General features: G+C 47.1%; 2 protein-coding genes and 1 long non-coding RNA gene across 6 annotated transcripts in view; 1 reads left to right on the top strand and 2 right to left on the bottom strand.

Annotated features, from left to right (window-relative positions):
* PAK2 (p21 (RAC1) activated kinase 2) overlaps positions 1–7,146 on the bottom strand; it is a 46,156-nt gene extending 39,010 nt beyond the window's left edge. The window contains exon 1 of the mRNA XM_065073045.1: positions 6,978–7,146. The gene's annotated coding sequence lies outside the window, so the exon portion shown is untranslated. The remainder of the gene's footprint in view (positions 1–6,977) is intronic.
* On the top strand, positions 6,561–15,636 carry LOC135580187 (uncharacterized). 4 transcript variants are annotated; one of them, XR_010474485.1, is made up of 3 exons: positions 6,589–6,961; positions 8,682–9,142; positions 10,215–15,636. It is a non-coding gene; the product is annotated as an uncharacterized LOC135580187 (long non-coding RNA). The 4 variants fall into 4 exon arrangements; XR_010474484.1 differs by having other exon boundaries at positions 10,211–15,636; XR_010474483.1 differs by having other exon boundaries at positions 6,607–6,961; positions 8,682–11,630; positions 11,743–15,636.
* PIGX (phosphatidylinositol glycan anchor biosynthesis class X) lies at positions 10,952–17,372 on the bottom strand. Its single transcript, XM_065073066.1, has 6 exons — positions 17,243–17,372; positions 15,199–15,262; positions 14,651–14,792; positions 13,745–13,958; positions 12,520–12,617; positions 10,952–11,491 (listed from the first exon to the last, which is right to left on the bottom strand). The coding sequence occupies exons 1-6, from the start codon at positions 17,307–17,309 to the stop codon at positions 11,354–11,356; spliced, it is 723 nt and encodes a 240-aa protein (XP_064929138.1). The 5' UTR covers positions 17,310–17,372; the 3' UTR covers positions 10,952–11,353.
* Between the last annotated feature and the right edge of the window lies 1 nt (position 17,373).

The raw sequence follows: 17,373 nt of genomic DNA, 5'->3' as shown, positions 1-17,373 counted from the left end.
ACAAAGAGAGAGCCCACTAAATGTCACTTGGAGCAGTGACTTGCCACCAGTCTGTCACCACAGTGCTCACTGGGAAACGGCCCCAAATCCACCATCGACCAGGTGTGTATGGGCACAAAACGCAAGAACTGATGATATTCATAATTCATTTAGGAAATTAAAAACACAAACAAAATAAAAGGACGATTAAGACCCCAAATGTTGAGGATTGCTGACAAGTTATTTGATGAAATGATAAAACTGTTAAGGGGAAAACACGGTTTCAGCAGCATAAGAATCACACTCTGGTTAATCAGAGTGACATGACACAAGAGTTACGTCTGTTTTCAATCGTGAGCAAGATCCTTGAAAGAGAGTTTTCCAGTCAAGATGCAGGTTTAAACTTAGAAAGCTTGGCCCTTGGAAGGGCTAATGAAGTCAAGACCAACCATCACCCATCGCTTACCCAAATAAGACCTGGTAGAAAAGAAATGCCAAGGATTTATGTCCAAAAATGTTCAATATCAGGGCAAGGAGGATCCCTGAGTCATGCTGAAAGTGTTAGAAGATATAAGTCTGTGCCACCAATGTGTCTGACAAGCACCTCTTAGCAGCAATGCCAGAATGAGAAAAAATAAATTATTTAAATCCTGGTAATCCAAATATTGTTTTGCTGCAGTAATAAAATCATCACTACCATGAATTCAACCAAATTAAAAATCATTCCATCTTGGTATTTTCACTTATCCTTCATTCTTTTAGTTCACACCCCAACCTTTTTTGAAGACACTAGAACTTTATTATGTTAGATGCTCCAAGCTCTAGTATTAATAACATTGCTGTGTTATCGTATAGGTTTACCAGGTGTCTTCTTCCACAAGTAATAGTCAATCCAGTTTTACCAAGCATGTTCTTGTGCTGCAAAAAGACTATAAAACTCTCCAGCATAAGCAGAACAGGGCAAGGAGAATGAGAATTATGCTCTCAGAAGTAAAATATTTTAAAATGGAATAATTATTAATAAGAAATAAAAGACATCAAAACTACACAGGCCTGCTTGTGAAGAAAAACCCCAGAACGGGTGTACTGAATTATTTGGAATTTTTAGTTTCCTGGAAGAATAATCTACATCTAAAAATCTCAACACTGATCCCATCTATTTAAAACAAATAAATAAAATTCCATGCAAATAAGCCCAAAAGAGCTGGAAAAACAGCATTCACAAGAGTTGCCAGCACTGCCAACACATATAATAGTTCAGTTACTGCAAAACGCTCCCCATCCTGCTCTGCCATATACTTTATAAAGTGCCAGAAACGAAAATCAGGAGGTTATTTGCGTGAATTTCCTGCCTTGGGCAGTCACGAGCCTCTTTACTATCAAAGAGCTTTAGCATGTTGGCACCGGGTTCAAATTAACCACTCTTGTTGCCAAATATCTTTGAAAATCCTGAACTACACTGGTGGCGATAATGTCCCAACAGTGAAAAATCAAACCATTTAACAACATTAGAAACATATTTTCTATGCCACAGAAAGAAAAGATGCTGCTATGGGGTCATAAGATCTACAAAGAAACACCCATTTGTTCAGTTGAGATCAGCTCAGCGTAACGTTCCCAAAACCTCAGGAACACACATGCAGAAGGAGCAACAAACCAGACGCAAACCCTCCAGCAGCATCACATCACGGAGCAAAACCAAGTTTAACATCAGTGATTCCTTTCCCGTCAATTTAATGCCCTGACGCAGACCCGGGGATGCAACAGCTCATCAGGGAGGGTGGAAAGAAAGGTTTTGGGGCAGGGGAGAGCAAGACTCTCTCCTTTCCCCCTCCAACTAAATGGCTGATTCTCACATTTACCCAGGTGTAAAATCACGCAGTCGCGTATTTCTGGTCTAAAACACTTGCAGCAGGTGATTTCATGTTCTGGTAAAAATCTCAAGCACTCAGGTAACTGAACGTTATTAGAAAACATCAAATATTTCATTAAATACAATCAGCCCAAAGCAAGGAAAGCCGGTAACAGCCATCCGAGATGATGCGGGTTCAAAAGAAGACTGAATTAATACCCAAACATTCTGGACCTGCCCAAGCTGCCCACTAACTTCACTGCTAAACTCTCTATTCCCATGCTATACAAGCTGCAAAACCCAAACCACGTTATTTTATGCCGCCCAGCAGCTGCTGCTGAACTGGGAAGTGTCTCCCAGCACCAACGCAGCGATGGGAAAACTACCTCAGAGCAATGTTTTGGTGTAAATCAGCCAAAAAAGGGCTTATGGATGCAGAGCTGCGACTCTATTCTCATTTTTTGGCCCATTCTCCTCCAGCACCTTCAGGGAACGGTTGCTGCTGGCGTTTTAGGACTGATGGGACGAGATCCTTCCTGCGACCTCTGGAGTTCAAAGGGGCCCCTTTCAGCAGCACCTGGAACTGGGCCACAAATTGTTCTTCCTGGATTCCGATATCCTGAATCGTGGCAAAAAGGTCAAAAATGTTTAATGCCTTGCCTTATAAACTCCTAATTGGTCAAACAGTTTAAAACAGAAGTTGAGAGACTCTTAGGTTTCTTCTCCTTTTACCTTTAGTAATTTTTTTGAGTTTTAAAAGTTGCTCACTTTAAAATATTAACATAACTTATTAAACAGTAATTTTTTACATCCTAAAGCAGATGCTACACAAGCTGAAGCGTACTTTCCATTTCCACAAGAAACTGCCCAGCCAGCTCCTGCCTGAATCCCCAAAAGACCCTATTAAAAGAGGAGACAAACGTAGGGGAAAGATATTTTAATATTCATTCGTACAGGTTCTCACTTTGTTGAAAACCTTTCAGGAGGAATGGGCTTCAAGATTCAAAGGCAATCCTTAAAAGCATCTTCTACAAACAGCCCTTTTTCGCTCCTGTACAAGAGATACCTCTGTTAGTTCAATGAGTTCTAGACTGCGGGTAAATGAAGAACAAATATAACTTGGAGTAGAAAGTATTACATTTGTTTCTAAAAGAAACCCCACACTATTGAATAAAACTCATTAAAGAGTTGACTCATTAATGGAGCTATGGGAAAGCCAATATATGCTGTGGGTACCCACTGAGCCAAACATCCAGCACCTAAACAGGAAGCAGAAACCTTAAAAAAAAAAAAAATGTATATGTGTGTGTGTACATATATATATATATATATATGTTGAATTGGAAAGATTTTTAGTGTATTTCCATTCCTTAATACACCTGCCAGCTGCCGTCATTCCGATTCCAATTATGTTTAATCCCTTTCTTTACATGGTACACCCCTTTTAAACCAGTCCTGACATGTCGGTTCCTTCCTACAGCTGCTTTTCTGTGAAGTGAAAGTACAGAGTCAGAAAGAATTAAACCCATCTTATCAAAATAACTCTTTTAAAGGTAGGAAACAATATCTGCTCATTGGCAGAGAGAACAGGCCTGACCAAGTATTCAAATACCGTACAGTTGTTGGCAACAGGCAACTACACATATGCCAGAACATCTTCCAGTTACAACGTGGTGCTGTTTAAGCATTAAGCTTTAGGCTGGGCTTAGATCTTTTGGGAAAGCACGACCTATCTATTTTACAAAGCACCCAACATTCCCTAAGAGACTTGAAAATACTCTGATTCCCTAGTAAAGCGTTTCCATCAAAACAATGCCACGCACCTGTACATCGGTAGCAGCGGAATCAAAGGTTTTTAAAAGCATTTTGAAATTAAAGGAGTTAGATACATCGATTCGAGAATTTCAAAATCCACTTGTCTTGCCTGAAGAATAAAAGAAGCCTGCCCAATTTCTAAAGTATTTCAATACACGGTAACCTTGGCCTTTCAAAAGCATAAGGAATTCCTCTCGTGAATTCACAGACAGCGTGTCTAATCACCACAAATATACCTAAACAGCAAAAAAGAAACTATGAATTTTAAGGCATGTTCCTAACATTTCCACCTCTACCTGCCTGCCAGGGGAGACATTTTCAAAGCCTGACTAATCCCCATTCCCAGATGAGAAAACAGAAAGAATGATCGACTTAAACTGACAAGTCAGATACAGGACTGGGACCAAAACCGGTGTTTCCAGCTCTTGATGACAGACACTGTCCACTACATCGGTCAAAATACAGCACTGAAGTGTGTGTTTTCCAATTAAAATAAGGCACAATTTAGGTAAAATCATGCTCCAAGATCTCACAAACCTTGAGCAGTAAAGTACGGCTTGAATATAAACTGTGAGCTCAGTCTACACCTTGCGACTTAGGCCCTGGTTAGGTCGGTCGCTAGGAGACCTGAAAATATCTTACCACCTGCATTTAAACGCAAACAAGAGTTTTATAAAATTTCACAACATAGCAGCCTCTAGACACCCTCATTCCAAACAGCAAAGCACAACAAGAACCCTTAGACACCCGAGCACTGGGAGCAATTTGTTATCTCCAGCAGCACTACACTTCACAGACCAAAGCGGTAACTTCAGCATTTGACAAGTTAAACTTCACCGAAAAGGTCCGTTTGGTCACTGTGGTGAGCTCAGCAGGTTCGGAACCCTCTCCAAGGCGACACTGCGCAATTACAAAGCGGTCTCAAAGTTTGGGGCCAGGCAAACTTGATTTAGGAAGAAGGTGCCTCCTTGGAAATCTGAAAATCGAGCTCACTGCAGCCTTTCTGAATCTCTCACCAGGTCCAAGAGAGCGCAGAGCAGAGCTGATCGTTGCGACTATATTTCTAGAAAATTAAAAACAAAAAAGGGAAAGCTCCACAACTACCTCCTTTTGGCAACTTGGTTGTATCCTTTCCCAACTTCAGCAGAAACAATTCATTAGGATGTGTGCAAATACTTGGTGCCTGCTGCTAAAAACCTCTCCACCATCCCTCCGCTGCCTTCTCCTCCTGAATGGGTTACCGAGCCAAATGATTTTCAACGTTTGCTGCCTGCATCCCAGTTTCTGACCCCAGGACTTGCATCTCTGCTGGTGCTATGACTGGGTTGGGTCGTCTGGAAGAGCACCTCGGTAACCAGGGGTTGCTTTCAGAACAAGCAGCTTTTTCTTTGTTGTGGCTGCGGCACAGACACATCAATAAATGTGTGTTGTAAGGAACATGAATATGCTGGCACAAAACTTGCAGGGAAGTTCTCAGTACCCCAGAAACCTCCTAATGCAGAAAACACATAAAAGGTAGAAGAAAAAAAAAGCAGCCCCAAACCAAGACTGATGCAAGAACTCCAAAGCAGAAGTGTGTTTTACTCGTAAAACACAAAGAGCTAGATTCAGATCCCTATGGCTTTTCATACCAGCACAAGAACAAAATCCGCAGCCCCAATACCCTGAACCCTTACCCTAAAGTTATTCGAATAATTTTTGGATTTGAATCATTTTTAAATATAACGAAAAGGCTGACTTAGCGCAAGCACACATGAGGTTTTAAAAGGCTACATTTTAAAATAAGCACAAGATTTTACTTCCCAGACGTGGTCAAGGATTCACCATTCTGCTCAGCATCCAGACCACAGGGGGAACACGAGCAGGTGTCTCTGAAGGAAACTCCCCCAGTTGGCCCAACGTCCCAGTTGTAACTCGCAATGAATTTCATCCCAGTAAATCAGCCTCTGACAACCATGCCTGGGATACACCGAAACACGCCACACCGTGTTAAAAACTGCAAGATCAATAGACAAAGGCTTCATTCCCCATTTAACAGCCCGATATTTTTGTTTTAACAACTACATCTGCACAAAGCTAAGTCAAATTCCACACACAACTTAGACAACACAGAAGATCTGAGTTACTCTTCCTCAAGCAGTTTTGTTCTGGCCTCAAGAACTGAAATACCCAACCAGTGAACTTTTAAGTAAGGTTTTTCCTTCCTCTAAAACATCACTCGGTGCATTTTTTTTAATGTGCTCCTATTATCTTAAAGATTCTACTCCAAAGATCGTAACACAGAGGTTTTGCATTTTTGCATTTCCATGTTGCTTCTATTTCAGTCTATTAGTCCGTCACATCAAACTGGACCAAGTCATTTGGTTACACACAGGTATTTCTTAACCTGCCCCCAGAACACTTCTGTGAGTTAAATTCCCTCCGCCTCCAAAACGAACAGATCGAATCACGTAGAAGCTGGTCCCTGTGTTTTTAGGGAGGTACCGCTCCGGGGCTCACATTGTGAGGATGCTCCATACTGCAAAGTAGACTTGCACAAGTATAAACCACACCAAAAAAAAAAGACAAAAACAGAAATAACAAGATAAAAACCCCCACAATACACCATGTTTGAATCGCACCTAACATCACCATCATCACAAGACCTCCAAAATAACGATTATTTTAAAAACATACATCGGTAGTGTCTCCGCTCTCCGTGAGTCAGAAGGGGAAGCGGTTCACTTTGGGAACAGCACAACATCGCTCCTTGAAAGCGGCTGATTCCCAACGCAGCCCCGGGCAGCTGCTCGCTCGTCCCAGGCTAAAACCGACTTTATCCTCCCCAACACCTTCGCACCAAAGTGCAACCGTCCCGTTTTGACAGAACAAAAAAGCGGTAATAAAAATAAAGCACAAAACACAGGGAAGAGAAACCCCACGCAGGTGAGGCGCTTGAAGAGCCAGAGCGCTCAAGGCGCTGGGCGGGCCGGGGCTCTGCGCTCCGCTTCTCTATTTAAACCTTTTTTTTGGTAAGGATTTATCTCCGCGACACCCACACCCGCGCTTTCCCGCGAGGTTTTCGCCCGTTGCCCGGGGATTCCGAGCCCCCCGTGCTCCCCCGGGGGCGGGGGCCGAGGCGGGGCCCACCGCGGCCCGCAGGAAGCGGGGCCGAGCACCGCTCCCGCCGCCGCCCTCCCGGAGCCGGACCCGGCGCAGCGCCCCCCGGCCCGCCCGCCCCTCCTCTCTCCCGCGGGGCCCGTGAGGGGAGCGGCCGCCCCGGATCTCGCCGCCCGCCGCAGGCCCCGACGCGGCGGGCTCCACAAAGAACGGCAGGTGGGAGCGGACTCACCGGGCTGGCGCGGCGGCGCCGGCCGCCTCAGGGGCGCGAAGGGCGGGGGTGGAGCGGGGCGCGGCCGCCACACGGCGCCTCAGCAATGGCGGCGGCGGGACCCACCGAGGCGGCGGCGGCGGCCGGAGGGGAAGCGGAACCGCCGCGCGTGGCCACAGCCCGCGGGGGCGGGCGGGGGCGGAGCCACGCATGCTCGACTACAACTCCCGGCAGGCGCCGCGCCCCGCGCGGGAAGTGGCGTCACGACTTCGGCGGTGCGCCGGGGTGGGCGGGAAGCGCAGTTCGGCTCACTAAAGGGACAGCGGCCCCGGCCGGTTGTACCGGGGCGGCGGCCACGGTGGGGAACCGCGGCCCCTGCAGCACCCCTGAGGGGGCCGGGGAGGGTCCCGGCTGGCGGCTGGGACGGGAGAGGCCCGGGCCAGCGCTGCTCCGGGCCTTCCCCACCACAGAGAATCCCAGAATGTCAGGGGTTGAAGGGCCTGGAAAGCTCATCCAGTGCAATCCCCCCATGGAGCAGGAACACCCAGATGAGGTTACACAGGAAGGTGTCCAGGCGGGTTGGAATGTCTGCACAGAAGGAGACTCCACAGCCTCCCTGGGCAGCCTGGGCCAGGCTCTGACACCCTCACCCCCAACAAGTTTCTTCTCAAATTTAAGTGGAACCTCCTGTGTTCCAGTTTGTACCCATTGCCCCTTGTCCTGTCACTGGTTGTCACCCAGAAGAGCCTGGCTCCATCCTCCTGACACCCCCCTTTATATATTTATAAACAGCACACAGTACTTACAACCCATCACAGCTCAGTTGTTCTCAGATCATCTGACATTTTCGTAGATTGATAATTCTTTTTTTTTTTTCTCTAGGGCAGTGGGCTTTTGCCCCTGCAGCTGGCTATTGCTATAGAAATTGCTGACTGTAGTTACAGAAAAAAACCCAAACAAACAAAAAAACCCCACAGAGTTACACCACTTCTCAACTGGCTCTTCTTCACCCCTCACTTCAGTTCTCTGGAGTTTAAATTTGACATTGTTTCCTCAACGCTTAATTCCTTGAGGAAAAGTGATTCAGTAGTTTCTTCCCTGCCCAGGCCCCCCCCGGCTCGCGGGGGTACGAGAGGGGACAGCAGCCACAACCATCTGCAAGCAGGAGGGTGGGAAGGGTGTCAGGGTGGTTGTGCTTCACATACCTCCTCTGTGCACGGTTCTTCCTCTTGCTCTGGTGGTGCTGGAGCGAGTGGAGAGAAGGGAACGGAGCTGGTGAGGGGCTGGAGCACAAGTGTGATGGGAGCGGCTGAGGGACCTGGGGGTTCAGCTGGAGAACAGGAGCTGAGGGGAGACCTTCTGATCTCTGAACTGCCTGAAAGGAGCTTGGAGCCAGGGGGGGTCGGGCTCTGCTCCCCAGGAACAAGCGCCGGGAGCAGAGGAAACGGCCTCAAGTTGTGCCAGGGGAGGTTGAGGTTGGATGTGGGGAACAATTTCTTCCCCAAAGGGCTGTGGGGCATTGGAACAGGCTGCCCAGGGCAGTGCTGGAGTCACCATCCCTGGAGGGTTGGACAGACGGACATGAGGTTCTCAGGACATGGGGCAGTGCCAGGGCTGGGGGAACGGTTGGACGTGATGGTCTTGAGTGGCTTTTCCAACCAAGGGGCTCATTTTGGTATCCATACAGCTGACAACAAATTAACCTTTCTCCCAACAACTGCTCAGGTCCAGAAGCCCCCGGAGCTCAGGGTGCAGCAGTACCGGTGACAGCAGCGTGCAGTCGCTCCGCCAGCTTCCCATGTTGCCACTTCTACCATCAGCGACTCAAGCCACTGCTCAGCCAAGGTTCCAAGAGACACAGCAGTAATGCAGCTGTGAAAGCAGCATATTTGCCCTCAAACTTCTCCCTCAACATTCCTGTGACATATTTAATCTTCCAGATGACCTCCCCAAATATCCACCTGCCCTGCAGCATGGACTTCACATCCTCTGTCAGTCCAGGCTTGAAGCAACATCTGTTTTTTCTGTGCATATCGCATTGTTACTTTCCCATTCTGATAGAACTCTGTACTTGATCCTCCCACGATCCAGATTTTGCTCATCCACCTCTGCACATATCTCTCCAGAAACCACAGCAGATTTCTGAACTTCACACTTCCCTCAGCTCTACTTTCCTTTCCCATAAGGTATCTTTACTTCTCCTTGCTCCTTCACCCCCAAACCCACTCACTCTCGCTCCAAACCATCTATTTCATTGCTCTGATTCAGTCCTTGCATATATTAATAACGAATATGGTTGTGTCTGGCCCTTTGTATCTGTTCCTAAGGACTCACAGGTATCTCATTTCTGCCTGCAAGATGCTGTGCTTGCCTAATGACAGTCGTTTCTGGTATGGGAGAGAAAATTTAACTGGCAAATTCCTTCATACTCTACACTATAACAGCTATGACACTTATTTGCAGCTTTTAAAGAAAATCTTGTCGACTATATTTTTAATACAAATGCTATGGATTTAAGAAATGGTAAATATTTGCTATTTCCCATAACAAAAAAGAAATTCATTGAGAAATTCTGTGATTTCTCTCATATTTCACAATAACAAGAATCAGTATGAATCAAGTTCAGCTGAAAAGCTTATTGGTGAGGTCATGACTAATTTTAGATACATTTAGTGAGCTACATGCCAGCCAAACTGATCAGTGCCCATCTAAACCTGTTCTGATGCCAAGTATTTGGTACTGACAGCACTAAACCCCAGTAATTCAAGCCCCTCCTGCCTCAGTTTCCCCTACAGCATCTTACCACTAACACTGGTTTCTATTCTCACATCCTCACTTGTTCAGATTGCCAGATCTTCCACTTTTTTTGCCACTTGCAATATTTTGTCACATTTGTCCAAAAGATATTTACCTTTTTTTTTTCACTAGGCTGTGATATCGGGCAGCTTGTTTCAGCTAAGGAATTCAAGCCAGGATCTTTCAACTGGTATTATCTGATGTTTAAAAGAGATTTCAGGTGATAAAGACCTGAGCTGAGCTGCAGTCTGGGCTGTTGCCTTTCCAAGGGTCAGACTGCGACACAGAATTATTTACCTGTGTAAAAGAGCGAGCACGAGAACTCGTCTCTGGGAATTAAAAATCCTGCTGAGAGACAAGCGTCACAATACTGGTCACCAGCCCCGCTGCGCTGATGTGGTTCATCATGTCACCAAATCTCTCTGCAATTGTTCTCTTTGATTTCTCCCTTCCCCCAGGCAGATGCGGCGACTCCTGGGAGGGAGCGGGTGCAGCGCTGGCGCAGAAATCGTCAGGCAAACAAGAGCCCAGTGTCCCAGCACTCGCCGACCTGTCGTGGGCGAAGTCACAAGACGAGCTCGCTATTGAATTCCGGCAGAAGCAGAAAGATGCCCAAGGGATCCCGGAGCTACAGCTGGACAGCAATAAAAGGCCGATTCTGCTGCTGAGAAGGCTCGGCTGCGCGCTGAGCACTCAAAAGGAGGGCAGAAGCTGAAAACTGGAAGTTTTCATTCGTTTCTCACACATGCACTCCCCAAAATCACCTGCTTTTCTTAACTTAGTCTCAGTTTACAGGGAATAAAATCTATTTTCTCCACCACCAGTCCCCAGGAGTTCGCGCAAGCTCACAATGCCACCTACTGACAGCAAGAAACAGCAACCGAGCTCTTCTGACAATCCAGAGCAACTCAGGTTTTCCATGAAGTAATTTCCTCACCATTTCCTTGTATTTATCAACTGTTCTGATGGCTGAATGCAAATCTAAATATTTTCTTGTAGTCAGTATCTTTTCAGCACCTTTTGTCTCCCAAGCGTTACTCTTTCCACTTCTGAAATCGGGTGAAATTTCTTTCAAATTTTCTAAACTCTTTTCAACTACATTTTGACCCAAAGCACCTAATCCCTGCCAGTTATTAGAAAGGGAGAGATTAATTAAGCTTTCTCCCGTCTAATGGAAAAACAGAATGTCTCTTCCCAAATTCACACATAACCAAATTCAGAAACTTTAATGTCAGATAATGCTTTTCATACCCGTAATAACCAATCCCTGAGTTTGCTGGTTTAAATTCAATAAATACAAATACCTCTGCAAGAGGAGGAAACAAGTTCTGGGCCAGGGGGATGGAATCGGAACCGAGCCTGCGGCAGCTCTTCCAGCTTTTTGTAGCGCTTTTCTTACTCTCCATCTGCTTTGGCCGCTTAAAATGCACCCAAACAGTCCTCCATGGGTGAAAAGTGTTTGTAAAAATTAGGCCAAGGGAATTCTAACCCATTATGGGACCCTCGTGCATTAACAAGATATAAATAATGGTAAAATAGGATGAATTTAGGAAGCTGATGTAATATCCAGTGAGTTTTGCTGTCAGTCATGCTGTATTTGTCTAGAAGTGTCCGTATTTGCAGACGGCTGTGAGAATCAGCGTGGCACAGAGCGCTGTGCTGAGAAGTGTCACCACACACACCAACGAACTGTGTTGTCTGAGCCCCACGGGAACCTGCAGAATCAATTCCTCATGTGCCTACAAAGAAAAATAAAGGGATTAGACGCATTTAACAAGCTATTGCTTTTTTGAGCGCAACGCAGAGGATTAGTCACCAGACTGCTATTTAACCAGCCCTTTGCTAAGGCTTGTTCTAGGATTCGAAATGGAAACCGAGGTGGGATGTAGCCTTTCAATTTACAGCAAACAGTACACAGCTCAATACGTTTATCTGCTGGCATTTTAACTGGTAGCCATTTATATTCTCTGTATCTTTGTTCTTACAACAGGTTTGCCATTGAGGATAGGTACGGAACGCAGCACGGAAGAGAAAAGCTCTCAGAATATTTCACAGATCACCAAAAAGCCACTTTTCTCCAAGACAAACAACTATTTGGTTTCGCTATGATGCAAGAAGCTCTAAAACATTTTTGGAGAAGAGCTGCAGATACCCCAGGTGTCTGCAAGTATCTTAAATACAGGTGGGCATGTGTTACAAAACCAACAGATTTGTTATGAGACAAATTAGTCTTATTTCTGAATTTCTAGACACTACTGCAACCCTTCTGAGTATGCAAAGTTGCTGACCACACCAATTTTCTTGGTTTTGAACACAAAGTAACTTCATCTTTTCCTAGACACTCCACAATCAGAAAACCAACCAAACAAGTGGCCTCTTTATAAAGATGTTATTCCTTCAATCTTTGGGATTTTACCCCTCATAAAGTAGTTTTCCACTTTGCTACTCCTCTAAAGTACCTGCGTTGTAAAGACTTTTCTTAATTTGACCAGTGCCAATTATATCCTAGAATTCCAAGTAAATTATCAAGGAAGAAAACTGAGGAGAGCAGCCCCACAAAGGACTAGAGGAGCACAGAGCGAGTACAAACATGTCAGAAGGGCAGGATGACACCTATGAAAAGCTGGTCAGAAAAGAAAGATGGAGGAATACCGCAACTAGTCTTTTACTCATCAGTTCCTGTGCTATGGAGGTTGCAAATCACTAAAAAAACAGGCAGGAATTATTAAAAGAGTGTCAGGAATTCCCAGCGGAACTAAGAACTCACGGGTTTGTGTGTTAGGCTGTGCCACCGACAGGGCCCGACGTTTTTGCCCAAACAAGGAGCTTCCACTTCAGCCGGCTTCCTGCACTCTGCAAAGTGATCTGCGGAACACATTGATGCATCAGCAGGATCCGGATCAGATGAAGACCTTTCCCAATGGAGCATCTTTCCTCCACAACGGTTAGCAAAATTAAAACGGGCCCAACAGAAACGTCCCAGCAAACCCACAAGATCAAGTCCTTTTTGTGAACTTTGCGACTTTTCCTTCCCAATAATGAGACAGACCCAAGGAAGACTCTCACCCATGTGGTATCTTGGCCCTTCTGTCCTTAACAAGGCAAATGATTCATCATTTGCCTTCATAATAACTCATCATAATTATTCATAATAATTCATCATCTAGATCCCTTCAATTTAGCCACACAGTTATAATCTCTCTTCCGTCAAGTCTTCTTCCATTTCTCCTTGTTGGCCTCCTGTTGGCACATGCAAGAGCTCCCCGTCCAATACTTTGAGTGCTTTCATATTAATAATAAATGTTTTCTTGCTCACAAGTAGTAAATGTGGCGGAAAAATGGGAAGATTTCACACCGCTTTTTAATTGACCAGTCTACCCTGCCCCAAAATTCATCCCAGAAAATCATTGCCCAAATAACGCTCAAGGGAAGATAAAGGAGCTGAGACTCATTAGCACAATCTGACTTGGCAGCTACCAAGAATGATTTTGTGTCAGTGGGTATGAGGTGCTTGTCTCACAGGAGTCTGACACTCCAACCACTGTAACCTTCAGGTGTGCAGGAAGTTCCCTTATATATAGGGAACACGGGAAGAACGTGTTACAAACCACCAGAAAACTTTGATTTATAGAAATGCCTGATAGAGAATATTAAACAGGCCCTGATATTAACATTAAATATGCCATGTGTGGCATCAGCTGCCAAGAGCACGACCCTCAACAAGCCAGGGCCTGCAGGGACAGTGACAAACAGACCAGCTGCCAACACTTGGAGTACAAGGGTGCAACGGCAGCAGCAGTCTGGTGATGGTTAATCTGCCTTTAGTCAGGCAGCAGCAGCTTTCAAAGAGGAAGACAACGTGATCTTTATCAGGGCCGCTATCTTCCCCTCGTGTTCTATCTACCGAGAGCTCCGTCTCCAGAAGACAAATACAGATCCAGATCCCAAGCTCTGGATTTCTCCCCAAAAACAACACATAAGGAGAATCTCACTGTGGCAGCAGCAGAGCAGGACTTGGGGGCTCTTCAGAACAACCAACGCTTCCTCGCTCCCATCTGCTGGCCGGTGGTAGCGCCCATGCACGGGCAAGGCAGCTCGAAAACAGCAAGAGCACCGCGGGTCGGGTTCCATGTACAGCAGAACAAGAAGATCCGCGGCCAAGTACTCAGGAGCCTCCACATCGACAGCATCAGGAATTAACACCGCCTGCGAGTGGAAAAAGATAGAGACATGACTGCGAGGAGAATCAGCACAAGGGAGGGATGCGGGGGAAAAAAATATATGAATATTTTGCGTGTGATTTGGGGATTTACGAGGCTGCTGTGGTGACCTGCTGCAGCATCAGAAGGGAAAACTATTTTCTTCATTCTGTTTTCTAACACTGAGCCTGGTTTTGTGCTCAGGAAGATCAAGTTGGAAATTCTGCCCTTAAGCTGTTCCAAGATAACTTTTCAAGTCCCTCTCCAATGAGTGATTCTTACGTTTACAGTGCAACCATGCCTATAGCCAAACCCAAGGGCCATTAATGAAACGATGCGTATAAGCCCAGCCACACCAGCACCTGCAAATATCCCAACAGCAGACGGTGCCCAGAGCCTTCATATCTGTATGTTTTAACTGAATTAAGTGCCTAATATTACCTTAAAGCCATTGCCTTAGCGCATCTCTCTACCGAAATACTGGCAGCACATGACACAAAACATCCGGCATGGGTGATGACGGTCAAGCCAAGAGATATGAGATATCACGAAGATGATACTTGTGCGGCAGCTCCTTCCACAAAAAGGAATTAACCACCTTGGTTCAACGAGCCAGATGAAGCTCGGAGATTACAACTTCCTGAGTGTGCTCATCCTTCTCTGAGTAACTACCAGACGTCTTGGTGCTGGGGTCGCTACCTTTGTTACGTTGTGCTGTTGCAGCGACGCCAGCTCGTAGGGATCCACGTAGATTCCTGGTGGAAGCCGAATTCTCGCCGCCACCACGCATCCTCCTGCGTCCTCCCCCGCTGCACCGAGTTCTACCGTCACCAGCAGGTCCCTTCAAATGAGCCACAAAAGCAAAACATTTCTATTCTCAAATGTGCACAGATTAAATGCAAACGCGCTGCAAATTCAGCAAACGGTTCCCTGCCGACCCACGCTGTCCTTCGCCAGGGAGGAAGGGTGGAGTTCACCCTAATTCCACATGCACAACCAAAATGAAGTTTCACTTCTCTGTTGACTTCTCAGAACCACCAACGGCCTCTGTGCAGATCTTAGAAAGGGGCCTCCTGTTCTTCCTCCACTGTGGTTCGTAATTGTTAATTACTCGATCATGCCCAGCTGTGCCTGCGGATCACAGCTCAGTGAGATGATAAAACTGGGCAGGAATTAGAAGAGAAGCTTTTCCACACATAAAATTACCCGGCACATTATTGTGATGCAGCACCGGGGTGACACCATACCTGTGAAACCCGTCTTTCAGCAGCTCCTGCGTGACAGTGGCATCTGGACAAGCGGCCTGCACATCTAAAATAACACAGAACGAGTGAGTAACGGTGTTTACAGAACAGCATGTGTAATTATCACACAACTTTAACAAGCAACATCGTATCATCTGTGAACGCATCATCTGCAAAAGCTCCCACAGCGGAAGGGAAACAGTATTTCAATTCAGTACAACCAACAGCTGTTTTGTCAGTAGAACACAAAGCTCCACCTACCACAAAGGCTGAAATATCTTTTATTTATCCAGAAGAGCAACTTTCAAAAGTGTGGGTTTGTTTTTACTGAGGAGTCTGTAATAACTCCCACTTTTTCCCACTGTAACCCCCATTCCAGGTGCGATTCCTCATCTCCTGTATAAGATCATCTCCCTATAAGAGCCAGATTTGAACAGTGAACTTTGTGCTACAGCTATTGTTTTATTTGTTTATTCTCTAAGTTTCCACAGGATTACACTGTAGATCTAAAACTCCAGACATGTCCTGTATCCGCTTGAGTAGAGGCCTAAAGCAAGGCAACGTTGGCTTAATACGAAATTCTGCAGGTCTCGCAGCTGATTCTCAGTTACCTAACATGGAAAATTGCTTGCTTCTGTTATTAAATTCTAAAATAGAATAGAATATTTTAGTAGGAAGGGACCATCTAGCTTCAGTGCTGACCAAATGTTAAAGTGTGTTACTAAGGGTGTTGTCCAAACGCCTCTACACAGAATCTCAGAGTGACAGGATGGCTGGGTTGAAGGGACCTCTGAAGATGTAATTCCCTCAATCTAACGCAGGGTCACAGAGCAGATCACACAGGTGGGTCCGGGCGGGTTTGAATGTCTCAGAGAAGGAGACTCCACACCCGCTCTGGGCAGCCTGGGCCAGGCTCTGGCACCTCCCAGCAAACAAGTTTCTGCTCATGCTCAGATGGAGCCTCCTGTGTTTCAGTCTGTGCCCGGTGCCCCTCACCCTGGCGTTGGGCACCACTGAACAGAGTCTGGTCCATCCTCTGACACCCACCCTGAGATATTGATCCCATTGATCAGATCCCTCTCAGCTTCTCTTCTCCAGCTCAACAGCCCCAGCTCACAGAATCCCAGAATGTCAGGGACTGGAAGGGACCTGGAAAGCTCATCCAGTGCAATCCCCCCATGGAGCAGGAACACCCAGATGAGGTTACACAGGAAGGTGTCCAGGCGGGTTGGAATGTCTGCACAGAAGGAGACTCCACAACCTCCCTGGGCAGCCTGGGCCAGGCTCTGACACCCTCACCGAGAAGAACTTTCTTCTCAAATTTAAGTGGAACCTCCTGTGTTCCAGTTTGCACCCATTGCCCCTTGTCCTGTCACTGGTTGTCACCCAGAAGAGCCTGGCTCCATCCTCCTGACACTCCCCCTTTCCATATTGATCCCCAGGAATGAGTCACCCCTCAGTCTCCTCTTCTCCAGCTCCAGAGCCCCAGCTCCCTCAGCCTTTCCTCACACGGGAGATGCTCCACTCCCTTCAGCATCTTGGTGGCTGCGCTGGACTCTCTCCAGCAGTTCCCTGTCCTGCTGGAACTGAGGGGCCACAACTGGACACAAGATTCCAGGTGTGGTCTCCCCAGGGCAGAGCAGAGGGGCAGGAGAACCTCTCTGACCTACTGACCACCCCCTTCTAACCCACCCCAGGTACCATTGGCCTTCCTGGCCACAAGGGCACAGTGCTGGCTCATGGTCACCCTGCTGTCACCCAGAGCCCTCTCTGTCTCCTCAGCACCTCGAACATCGACCGCTCTGGGCACCGACCCCCTCTCTAGAAGCCTGTTCCGTATCTGACACCCTCTCACACAGAAACGCTTCCTCACGTCCAGCCCGGCCTCCCCGGCTCAGCTCTGACCCGTTCCCGTGTGCCCTGTCCCTGGTCCCAGAGCTCAGCACCCCTCTCTCTCTCTCTCTCTCCAGTCCCCCAGGAAGCTGCGGCGATGCTGAGGCGGTTTCTCGGGTCGCTCGCCGCACCCTGGGCAGGGTCCGGTACTTACGGAGGGCGCAGAGCAGCGCGGCCAGCCCGGCACCGACCAGCGCCTCTCCCCGCCGCCCGCCTGCCATGGCGGGCCCGCTCCGCACAGCATAGCTGCCGGCCGGGGTGTCCGCTGCGCCCGCCTGACCCCGC

This window comes from Columba livia, chromosome 9 (genome assembly GCF_036013475.1).
Source record: "Columba livia isolate bColLiv1 breed racing homer chromosome 9, bColLiv1.pat.W.v2, whole genome shotgun sequence".
Lineage (NCBI taxonomy): Eukaryota > Metazoa > Chordata > Aves > Columbiformes > Columbidae > Columba > Columba livia.
The sequence above is the reverse complement of the archived record's forward strand: the minus strand, read 5'-3'. Positions and strand labels throughout refer to the sequence as shown.